The sequence below is a fragment of the Vombatus ursinus genome, unplaced genomic scaffold (genome assembly GCF_900497805.2).
Source record: "Vombatus ursinus unplaced genomic scaffold, bare-nosed wombat genome assembly UNPS02001287.1, whole genome shotgun sequence".
Lineage (NCBI taxonomy): Eukaryota > Metazoa > Chordata > Mammalia > Diprotodontia > Vombatidae > Vombatus > Vombatus ursinus.
Window position 1 is genome coordinate 12,834,751 of NW_020941065.1, and position 12,652 is coordinate 12,847,402.

Below are 12,652 nucleotides of genomic sequence, written 5' to 3' on the forward strand. Positions count from 1 at the left end.
GTAGACATTTTAAACTCGTCTTGTCCAAAACTGAACTCGCTATCTTTTTTCCCTGTTTCTCCCCTTCCGGACTTTCCCTGTTGCTCTTAAGGGCGCCGTGATCCTCCCAGTCCCTCGGGCTTGCAACCTAGATGTCACACTTGACTCTTCACGCTCTCTTACATATCCAGCCTGTGGCCAAGGCCTGTCAGTTTTACATTTGTACCATCTCCCCTCCTCCTCCTCTCCTCTGTTGTTGCCACCCTCCTGTTGCATGCTCTCATCTCCTCCTGCTCTGCGGTGACTCTGTCTGCCATAAGTGTCTCCCCAGTCTAATCTATCCTCCAGCCACCGAAATGATTTACCTAAAGTTTGGGTCCAGTCATTATCATCCCACTCCATTCCTCCTCAGCAAACTCCAGTAGCTCCCAATGACGTCCAGGATCAAAATATAAAACCTGCTGCTTGGCTTTCAAAGCCCAAGTCTCCCTACCTTTCCAATCTTCTTACCACTCCTGCCACTCACCAGTACTCTTCTGCCAGTGACACTGGCTTCCTTGCTGTTTCTGGAACAAAATTCTTTTAATTCTAACCCCATCTCCTTTAGTTCTAGCAGCTTCTCTCTGTTGATGATTTCCTAGTTATCTTGTACATTGCTTGTTCACCCATAATTGTTTGCGTGTTGCCTTTCCCATTAGATTTTAAGCTCCTTGAGGGCAGAAACCATCCTTTACCTTCCTTTGTATCCCCAGAGTTTAGCAGAGTGCCTGGTATATAGTAGGTACTTACTGAATGCTTGTTGAATGCCTGACTATAAATACTTTTTACATATACTACCTTTTCCTTTATCTGTGATCTCTTTTTGGCATAGGTCTAGCACTAGCTTCAGTGGGCATGTACTGTTCAGTAACTTTTTGTGTGTCCTTCCAAATTGCTTTTCACAATGACTCTACCCATTTACAGCTCCACCAATAGTGCATCAGTGTACCTGTTTTCCTATAGACTGTCTAATATTTGTCATTTTTGCCAATCTGATAGGTATGCAGTGGGATCTCAGAATTGCTTTAATTTGTATTTCTCTAATTATTAGCAATTTGGAGCATTATAAAAAGAATGTAGTTATAGATGGTCAGGGTTTCTTACCTTTAGAAGTGCCTGTCCATATCCTTAGACTTTTTATTAAATGGGGAATGGCTCTTGTTCTTATAAATTTGGATCAGCTCCTTTATATATCTTAGAAATGAGACCTACATTCTCATTGTATTCCTCCCCATGTGTTCCCAGAGAACCATTTCCTATAATAAAGAATAAAAAAAGAAAAATAACAAAAAAAAATAAGTTCTACAAAACAATCTAACATATGAAAGAAGTCCCACTTTCTATATAGTATTTCACACCCACGGACTCCCACTTCTGCAGTCACTATGGGGGAGGGTATCTCCTTTGAGCTGTATCTTGGAGGAATTCAGGGATTCCCAGAAGTAAGTGGTGGTGAAAAGGGAGCAGATTCTGGGCTTGGCCAGCGTTGCCCGTAGCAGCAAGACAAGAGTCTCCGAAGACTGGAAAGTGAGTATCACACAGAATCCAAAGGAGAAACTCCTGGTGAGTGTGAGCAGATTGTAGCATGGAACCTGATGTGAAACCTCCAAGAAGAAATGCCGTGGAGATGTTTGACAGAAAAAGAAGCCGGGCTCATTCTGTGGGAGGGGGCGGGACGACAGGGGGTCGTACAAGTGCTTCGCTGGTGTCCTGCAGCTGTCGGGACAAATGGAGGAAGGCTCCTGGCTTGGGGGGAGGGGAGCAGACCCTCTGGGAAGAATTTGTTAGTGGACACGAGTCACCTGTGAGAGGTTGTGATCGACATCTTTCCAAGGGAACATCGCAGGGTCACAGATTTAGATCTGGAAAGGACTTTAGACACGGTGAGTCTAACCCCTTCTTTTTGAAATGAGGGAATTGAAGCAGGCAGAGATGAAGCGACCTGACTAGGGTCAAACAACTCGGAAGTATCTGAGGTGGGATTTGAACTTGGGTCTCCTTGCCTCCAGGTCAGGGCTCTTTCCACTGTTCTCTGCTTTTTCTCCTGGCACACCAGGGGTCCTTGAACCTCTGCAGTTCCTTTTCCTCTCCTGATATTCTGATTGGCACCTCTGCTTCAGTGTCAAGCACTGGGATTTGAGGGTAAATGACTATTCATTTTCTTAAGAACATTGATAAATTTTACATCAGGACATTTAATCGGGTATGCATAATGTGCTTTGGACTGTTTTTAGTTTTTTTTTTTAAATTTGTGTTCTTGTTACCACCTCTTACCACTGGTAAAAGTTCTGGTTACTACATCTGCTAAAGTACAGAAAAAGTCACTGACAATTTGAGCCTCCCAGGCCTTGGTCCGGTGGCTGAGTGCCCTGCCTGCTTCACTGGGACTCACGTTTCAGTGTTACGTGTTAGACAATTAGAGGATCTGAAATCTAGAACGAGTTAGCTAGCCCAGCCCTCTTGTTTACACGTGCAGAAACTGAGGCCCAGAGAGGGAAATGCCTTGCCCAAGTGGCAGAATCAGAATTTGAACCCAGAGTCTCTGACTCCAGACCAAGAGCTTTTCCATGGTACTGACCCACACCGTAAGCTGAAAGTACTGATGTAATGATTGTAATTATGTGAAGCCAAAAACGAAAACTGGGAAGGGAATCAATATCCACTGTTGGCCTTGATGCTTTGCCTCAGTGGATTCACTCCTCTCTGCCCCACTCTGTCCTGGGTTCCTGGGCTGGTCTGGTCTGGCTGGATTGCGCCCCACCCCCTCCATCCCCACACCTCATCACCCTGAGCTGGTCTGTGTACACATGGCCTGTCCTCGGCTGAGCCTAGCCGTGCTTTGTTTTCAAAAGGAAATTCTCCTACAAATTAAGGGAAAAGCACATATGAGGAATGAGGCCTCAGAGCATGACTTATGTGAAGCCTGGGCAAAGGCCAGCTTGGCTGGCTGAGACGCTCTGGTGGGGCCACCCACTTCAGAGGTCACCCCCTCATCCTGCTCTCCCCAGGCTCCAGCCCCAGGCTGCTTGTGCCATCCCCTCTTCCTCCAAGGTCTAGGTCATCTTCCTGATATTTGAGAGCTCTGAGGTTGCCCCTGCCTTTGTGGTCTTTATTCTCTGGGAAGGACAGCGACCCTTGTTCTATTTGTCACTTTGTTGCCTTTGGCCTTGGCATCAGCTGGCCTGGCTTCCCATTTGCAAAGGCAAGGAAACCTGTCCAGACAGTCCAGCAGAGCTGGGGAACAGATTGATCCCTTCCCAACTGGGGCCATTTCAGCATTGAGTTATTCTGTTATTATGTTCTTCTGCAGAAATCATCGTATTTTCGGACACAATCTGAAAAATGTTTTTGTTTGCTTTTAGGTTTTTTGCTTTTTAAAGATTTTTGTTTAAATGAAATTGATGAAGCTGTCCCTCAGGTGAAGTTTTATGAAGAGGTAAGAAGCAATACTTTACCTTAAAAGCTTTCTGTTTCAAGAGGTCTTTCAAAGTGAACCTTCTCTGTTTTGTTTTTTTTTAAATTACAAGTACAAACCTATTCAGATATTTTTAGAAATATTCACCTGGTTACAAGGAATTATAAAAGATCTAGTGGGCAGTACATCACATACATGCTTTCCTAAATTCCAATTTGTTTGTGTAAGTCAATGAAGAGGGAGAGGGTTGGGTCCTGTGGGCAGACTTGGCCCTGCTTATGCTGAGGAAGAGGAGGAAGGCGTTTTGATTTACATGTATTAGCAAAGAGAGCCAAGAATCTTTGACATCAAAGAGATTATCTTTATTTTCAATGACAACTGAAGTTGGCATTTGTTAGTTATATTTAATGCCATTAAGCATCGCAGGAAAAAAACAAACAGAGGAAATATTTTGTGACCTTCATTAAAATAGAACAGAGTTTCCTTTCAGCACTGTCATATTTTCAGCTGCAGATATTTGTTGTGCCCGAAGGGTAGTTACAGTATGTGGATATAAACATTAGGAATATGATATTGTATGTTAAAACAGAAAATAAACATATTTTATCAGCAGAAATCTGGAGTAGCAGTATTCTTTCTAAATTTGTTAAATAACTAATTAAACTAATAATGACCCCCCCCCCCAAAAAAAGCCTCTTTAAGTGCCTGGCTTATTATCACCAACATTTTAAAATTGTCTTTGTTGTTAGAACAGTTGGAATGTGTAGAGGAAAAATAGGTAAGTTATATTGTCTTTGCTAGAATGGTAACAAAACTATTCAGAGTTAGCTCCAAAAGTCCACATTCTGTTGAAGACATTTCCTTCAGATGGAGCTATAGTACATTGCTTTTTAGCAAGAATCTCACTGTTAGCATTTGATTCATCTGCATATGTCCCTTTAAATACTGCAGAACTCTGACCAAAGGTAAGTGTGACTATAAATTGGATGCACAGTAGGAACTTTTTTTTTAAGCTGGATTTTTGGTAACAAATTGTTTAGCAAGTAAGGACAGTCTGACAGAGGTCAGCCAGTCAGTCAGTAACCATTTAGTAATCAGCTGCTACATACCAGGCACTATACCAAGGTCTCAGGATACAAGGAAAGGCAAATCCCTGCTCTTAGTAATGGAGGAGACAATACACAACCAAATATGTAAAAACAAAATATTTACAGGATAAATCGGAAATGGTCAAGAGAAGCCCGGTCAAAACACTGTCATGAAGGGGGATTGGGAGACTTTCTGCAGTAGGTGAGGTTTTACCTGGGGCTTGAATGAAGCCAAGGAAGCCAGAAAGGGGAGGGCCGGGAGTGAGGAGGGAGAGCATTCCAGGCACGGTGGACTGCTAGTGAAAAATGGCAGAGTATGTGGAAGTAAGTAAAGTGTAAGGAGGCTGGAAAGGTAGGAAGGGGCTTTGAACACTCATTTTTGTATTTGATCCAGGAGCCCCTGGAGTGTATTAGGTGGGGAGTGACAGAATCAGGCCTGTGCTTGTGTCCAAGATCGCTTGGACAGCTGAAGAATGGTGAACTGGAGTGGGGAGAGACTTGTGGCAGGGAGACCAAACAGCAGGCTGTTACGGGAGAACCCGCATGGGGGTTGAAAAATTGTTAGAATGTTTTTGTTCAAAAATTTCCCGAATGGGATGTGGAGAATCAGCAGTACAAAGAAGAGTAGCCCTCCCTTCGACTTCAGGCTTCCCATCTCCTGCTGCCTTTGTCCTTTGAGGGCACAGAAATGGTGTGTTGTCCACTCAACAATGAACATTCTCAAACCTGCTCATAGCCTTTCCATCCCAAGGACTCTGAACTCCTGTAGATCATCTTCCAAAACCCATTTCACACCTCCTACCACCTGATTCCTCATTCCTATCCCCTTTAACCCTCCCACGCCTTCACCTCTTTGCCTTCCTTTACATAACCCTACCATTCATCCACACCATGACCTCTAGTCCTTTGACCCCTCACTTTTCTCCCAGGCTATCTTCCCTTCACTAACCACTCTTCTCTCTTCTCCCCCATCTTGACTCCTTAGTGAACCAATTCAACTCTACACTGTCCTTCTGTCTTTAATCCTTGGCCCCCTTATCATATCAATAATTACACCCAGCCAAGGCTCAGCCTTGGGTCACCCCCACTGTTTGTCACCTTTTCTCCTATGCCTGGGCTGCTGAATGAGGTGGAGAAAATCACTCAGCTGTTCTGACTGGGTCTACTGCATAACCTCAATTGGGCTCTCTCTGCTGCTAGGCAATGCTGCTATACCTCTTGGGTCAATTCACTCTCCTATTCTCCATCAAGGCTCTTCCAAACTTTCTCATCCCTCCTTAAATTTCCCATTTCTCCTCCTCCTCCTCCTCCTCTTCTCTCAGTTGAGAACCTTGCCTGATGTTTTACAGAGAAAAATTGAGGCCATTCGCCATAAACTCCCTCTTCTCTTCTCTCCTCTTCCTCAGTTGAGGATGATTTGGACCCAGGTGACTGGAAGGGTGGTGGCACCCTCGGAGTAGCAGTGGATTTTGTGGGAAAGATAATGAATTCTGTTTGGGGCATGCCAAAGTATGAAATATTTGTGCCACACATGCCTAGAGATGGTAACGAAGCCCTTGGGATCTGAGGAGTTCTTTCTAGGTTGTCTGTTGTAAGCTGTCCTTTGACTTAATGAGTTGACTAAATCCTGAAGATAGGAAATGATTAGTTGCCAAGGTCAGAAAGGGAGTTAATGGCAAAATTAGTATGACTAATGAGGGATCAAATTTACCATTGAGTTGAAGAATTGAGACCAAAGATTTTGACAAGAATTGAGAAGTTGCTGAGTCCTTGACGGTGCTGTAAGAAGCAGGCTTCAGACTTCATTCACACCCTTCTGGTGGGGTGATCCAGAAACAAGCAGGCTTGATGACAGGGCCAGAAAAAGAATTCTCTGACCACGGTAGCATGGGGGCCAGGCTGACTAGACATCGCACAAATAGGCCTGGGCCTCTGCCGCTGACAGAGCTGCCTGCAGAGCTGTGGGCCTCCCTCTGTGGATTATCTCCAGTTTATCCCATCTGTGTCTTGTTTATACTTCTTTGCATGTTGTCTCCCATATTAGACTAGGAGCTCTATGGGAGCAGTGACTGTATCCTCAGGACTTAGCAGAGTACCCAGCACACAGAAGGTGCTTAATTATTGCTTGTTGACTAACTTGATTGACTGAAGCAAATTCAGCATTTGTGCCATTAGCTTTCTTTTCTTGAGTCCTGGCAGCATGAAAGAATTAGATTAGATAAGCCCTAATGCATCTCCCCGCTTTGAAATGCTGATCCCGCTAGGAAATCCTGGCTTGGTATAATTTTAATGCAGCTTTATGTCCTTGGTCAAGCCAGATGTTTGATTTCTAGTTTGGAAAATACAGCCCCTGGAGTGGCTGAATATGTTAGCAGCATGATATGTGTTAAAAGGGTGCTAGTGGGAACTTGAAGTGGGGCAGATGCTTTGACTGACTCACTCAACTCCCCACCTTCCAGATTCTTCCCCCAACTTTTGATTTGCATCTTCTTGGTGGTCCTAAATCATTGAATTTCTCTATGCAATGATAGAGGGAATCTCTTATCACATGAGCTCCTACCTGTTTATGACTTCAGATTTCCAGAGTTTAGCTTCCTTCCTTCTTTTCTGCTTAGGTTAGTCAGTTCCACTTAATCTTTAATTACTTTTTGGGATACTTAAAATTTATAATTGAAACATTGTAATTGTAATGCTCCGCTCAATTATTTGGCATCTCCCATCTTTCCAGGGCAAATACCATTTCCTCCATGAAACCTTCTCTGATTGCCCCAAATGAAAAATAATTTATTCTTTCTCGTATCTTGTAGAGTGTTTAGTTTGTACCTTAGGATCTTCTGTTCAGTTTTTTTCTGAAGTTATTTGTGTATGTGGTGTTTCCTCTATTGGATTGTAAACTCAGGGCAGGGATTGTGCCTTATTTAATATTTCTGTCTTTGACAGGGCCTCCCAAAGTGCTTTGAACCTAGTTGTTTTAAATAAATGTGTCAAATTGAATTAATGAGCAGATGCTGCCTTCTGTCACATGATGTCATGTAGCTGAAATTCCCTGTTTGAGGTTTCCACATTATGTGAAGACACTTCAGGCTTGCTCCATTCCACCAACTCTTAAAAAAAAAGAAGAAAAAAGAGTTTTTTATATTCCCTTTTCCATCTGTTCCACTTGCCTCCTGTTCTCCAAACAAGGGTTGCCAATGTTGGAAAGGAAGAGAAAACTTGATTTTTGGTGCCAGGTAGCAGATAATCAATTCCAGTTCTACTAAAAATAGGAATGTACTGTTGAATAAAAGTAGTTAACATGAACATTACAGTGGTTATAATCATGGCCTCATTTTACAGATTAAAATCCAAAGCAGAAGATGTCTTTAGGCAGTTTCACTTGTGTAGGCAATGTAGTAAGTTTCACTTATGTAGACAATATAGTTAAGTTTCCAGTGCACTTGGGCACAGAAAACACATTTACTGAAGAAAATACAGAACCCATTGGCAATCATGTTTGGTGACAATGTCAGCTTTCTTAGAATGGACATGGAGTATCAAGTGTTCCAAGTGGAGTCAGGAGGGATGATGAAATTAAGCTTTTTTTCATGTTATTGCTGAATCTGATACTTTATTTGGAAGATAAAGTGCTGTTTGAAGCACCCATTTTAGAGTCACAGGAAGATAGAATCAGAATAAATAAGATTGATGACTTAATTCACCCCAGCATTCATTATAGGTCTATGAAGTGCACAAGCATTATGCCTAGGTACTGGCTGAGGTAGATAGATATGCCAATAAATGAAATCTCTTCTGTCTTAATAGATCGAACAGTCTACCAACCAACCAATCAATAATCAGTAAACATTTATTAAACACCTGTTATATGCTAGGTGCTATTCTAAGCACTGAAGATAAAAAAAGAGGCAAAAGACAGTCCCTGCCCTCAAGGAGCTTACAATCTAATGGAGGAGACAATATGCAAACAAATATGTGTGCGTATGTGTGTGTGAGTGTGTGTGTAAAACTTATAGAAAAGATAAATGGGGGAAAAATGAACAGAAGGAAGGCACTAAAATTAAGGAGAGTTGAAAAAGTCTTCTTACTAAACATGAGATTTTAGTTTGGAATAGAGCTGTGGGATGGAAGCAGGGGTGGATGGATCAAGCAAGGGTTTTTTGAGGATGGGGAAGACATGGGCATGTTTATGGACAAACAGAGAAACAGTAGACAGGGAGAGACTGAAGATAAGTGAGAAAGTGGAGATGATAGAGGGGGCAGTCTGCTGGAGAAGATGGGATGGAATAGGATCACTTGTGTGTATAGAGGGGTTCTCTTTGGTAAGGAGAAGAACTACCTCTTCATGTGGGGCAAAGATGAGACAGGAGAGAATGCTAGAAAGTATCTAAAAGATGTGAAGTAAAAAGAAAGGGGGCAGTAAATTGCCACAGTAATACCAGTGTTGGACTTGGAGTCAGTTAAAATCCTATCCTCAGATTGAGCAAATCACAGAATTGCCTAGAGTGAGTTGGAAGGTTTCTCAGTGGCCATTTAGCATCGCCCGTACCAGAGGGGAATCCTTGCTCTTAGGTAGACAATGAGTGTCCATTGAGCCTTTGCTCAGAAAAAGGAACGTACTACCTCTTGAAGAAGTCCATTCCGCTTTGGGAAAGCTTTAAATGTTTTCTTTATATCTAACCAAAATTTGCCTCACATAATCTCAGTCTCAGTTTTCATATCTGTGAAGTGAGGGGAATAACTTTATAGGGTTGCTGTGAGGATGATTGAATGAGATAATGCCACTTGGAAATCTAAAGTGCTACATGAATATCCCATGCAGTCCTCATCATGACCATGGTCCTGCTCTCTCATGGCTCTCCTCCCCCTCATTCTCCTTTGCTGGGGATCATCCTTGTCACCCTCCTCCACTGACTGCATATCCCAAGACTCTGTCCTCTGGCCCTTCTATCTGTTCTCTCATTTAGTGGCTTTGTCAGCTTCCATGGGTCTAATGATCACGTCTACACAGGTGACTCAAGAGCCATATTCAAACCCAGTCCGTATCTCACATCACCAACTCCCTATTGGACATTTCTAATTGAATGTCCCATTAACAACTCAAACCAACAGATCAAGAGCGCAGCTCGTTATCTTTCTCCCGGGACCCATCCTTCTCTCGTATGTCTCTGCTTCTGTTCAAAATACCACCATCCTCCGAGTCTCCATTTGCAGCTTTAATGTTATCCCCAATTCCTCACTTGCCCCAACTTCAGTATCTGCTCAGCTGCCTGTTTGCCATTTTGACCTTTCAGACATCTTTTCCATTCATTACTGCGATCACTACTTACACAAGCAGCACTTTAATTCAGGCCCTTGTTGCTTCTTGTCTGCCCTGTTGAAGGGACTTCCTGATTGGTCTTTCTGCCCCAAAGGAGGGAGCTACCAATCCATCCTCCTCAAGCAGTGGTTTTCAAACTTGGGGGTTTGAAGACTCCTTTATTCTCTTAAAAATTATTGAAAACTCCAAAGAAGCTTTATTTATATGGCTTATATCTATTGAAGTTTACTGTTTTGAGAAATTAAAACATCTGAGCATTATTATGAAAATAGTTTTGACCTTGTAGACCCCCTGAAAGGGTCTCAGGGACTCCTGGGGGCCACACTTCGAGAATTGCTGCTCTAAATAGATGCCAAAGTGATTTTTTTCAAAGATTCTCTCATCTTTCCAGACTCGCAGATGATCTTGACATTATTCTGGACTAATAACTCCTCCACATCCCATATATCCAACCAGTAACCAAATATTGCCATTCCCATCTTCCCAATATCTATTTCATATAATGCCCTTTTCTCTCTTCCACCTGGCTCTCATCACCTCTCTCAAAGACTTTTGCAATGACTTCCTAATTGATATTCCTGCCTCAAATCTCTTCCTACTCCAAGCCATCTTACATACTGCTGCCAAAGTAATTTTCCTTAAGTGCATATCTGACTGTGTGCCTCCTACTCAGTTAACTCCCATAGTTTACTATTGCTTCTTTGATCAAATATAAACTCCTCTGTTAAGCTTTCAAAGCCCCATATAACTTGCTTCCAGTCTATCTTTCTGGCCTCTTTGAAAGGTACTTTCCCTCCCACACACTGCAATCCAGCCAAATGGGCCTTCTCTGTGTTCCTCACACAGAACTGTCTTTGCTTCTGCGCTGGCTGTCCCCCATGCCTGGAATAACCTGAAGTCTGTCTCCCTCTTTTTTTTTCCTTTTTTTTTTTTTTAGGCAATTGAGGTTAAGTGACTTGCCCAGGGTCACACAGCTAGTAAGTGTCAAGTGTTTGGTGTGAGACCAGATTTGAACTCAGGTCCTCCTGACTTCAGGGCCAGAGCTCTATCCACTGCGCCACCTAGCTGCCCCTTTTTTAAGTAATTAATTAATTTTTAGTTGTCAACATTTCACTTCCATAAGAATTTGAGTTTTAAATCTGCTCCCCCTCCCCCTCCCTTTCCTCCCCACTCCTTCTCCCTTTGTTTTCTTTGGGGATTAATGAGATTAGGAGTATTTAAGTTTGTTCAACTTTTATGACATTGAAGAAAGTATAGAATTATGAGTAGGGACAGCTAGGTATCTAAGTGATAGAGTGGCAGGCCCGGAGTCTGGAGGCTTTGGGTTCAAATATGACCTCAGATACTTACTAGCTGTGTGACCCTGGACAAGTCACTTCACCCTGTTTATCTCACTTTCCTCATCTGTAAAATGAACAGGTGAAGGAAATGACAAACAGTATCTTTGCCAAGAAGATCCCCAAAGGGGTCATGAAGAGTTGGACTGACTAATTGACTAGACCACAAAATGGAATTATGGATCTATCTTCTCTTTAACTTTTATGGCCTGAGATGGCAATATGTAAAAGAGTCATTTCTCTGTCACTCTTAGCAGTTTTGCCTATAAGATGCCTTGTCAGAATCTTCATGATTTTTCTCTGAGGCCTGAACCTATTGCTTGAGCATCTAAGCATGTGTGGTATGAGAACTGATGATCTGTGTGCAGCTGGCATGTTTTCCATGTGACTTGATTATTGATTTTGGTTTGAGACTTGCCTGGGATTTTTTCTGTCTCCCTCTTTAAGGTGTAGCTCAGATGTCATCTTCTGGAAGAAGCCTTTTCCTGATCCTCACAACTGCTTGTGGCCTCCTCCCAAACCACTCTGTGTTGATTTGTACTTATTAACTTGCTGTTTAGGCTGGACCTGTTTTTATATGTACTTGTTGACTCCTTTGAGACAACATAAGCTCCTTAGGAGTTGGGGTCTTTCCTTCTTTGTACTTGTATCCACAGGGCCCAGCATAGGGGCCTTGATTCCTTAAGAACAGGTCTGACCATGTCACTACCCTTTAGATCACACAGAGGCTCCTCTGCTGGCATTTTAGATCTTTACAACTGGGTCCCAACCCACTTTTCTAGGAGCCTTATTTTATATTACTTCACTTCTTGTACTCTCAGGTCGATTCAGACTGGCCGCCTCTTTGCCCCTCACCCACAGCTCTCCACCTCCCCTCTCCATGCTTTTGCACTGGTCCCCTATGCCTGGAATGGATTCGCTCTCCCTTGTAGAATCCTTCATTTCAAGACTGCTCAAGCAGGATCTCCTCCCTGAAGCCTTTTCTGATTAGCCCAATTGCTAATGCCCTCTCTAAACTGTCTTGTGTCTTTTGTATTGATTCTGTAGTACTTAAATGGGTGCATGTCATTATCTTGAATAGAGTGTGAGATCCTTGAAACCAGGGCTACCCTTTTGTCCTTGTCAGCCCAGCACTCTGGACAGAGCCTGGGGCATAATAGGTGTGTCATGAATGCCTGCTCCTCGATTATCATCATCACTATCATCTCCGTCAGAATTGTCGAACGGTATAGTGTGTGGGCACACAGAAAAGGAAGCCGTGATCTCTGCAATCTGGCCTAGATTTATCCTCATTTTGGTAGATAAAGACTGGGTAGATCAGAGAAATTCTGGAGGCGTGATATGTCTGAATGTCAGCAAGGCACCTGACAGTCTCTTGTGATATCCTTGTGGGTAAGATGGCAAAATGTGGGTTATATGATAATATAGCTAAATAGATTATTAGCTGATGAATGACTGTACCCAAAAGAGAGCTGGATTA

At 42.8% G+C, this 12,652-nt stretch overlaps 1 protein-coding gene across 2 annotated transcripts in view; it reads left to right on the top strand.

The window, feature by feature from the left end:
- Positions 1-12,652, top strand: part of GRK3 (G protein-coupled receptor kinase 3) — a 136,368-nt gene that overhangs the window by 40,734 nt on the left and 82,982 nt on the right. The window contains exon 2 of one of the 2 annotated variants that reach the window (XM_027863335.1): positions 3,381-3,454. The exons of the other annotated variant lie outside the window; for it this stretch is intronic. Within the exon in view, the coding sequence (XP_027719136.1) occupies positions 3,381-3,454 (74 nt within the window). The remainder of the gene's footprint in view (positions 1-3,380; positions 3,455-12,652) is intronic. 2 annotated transcript variants of the gene reach the window in all.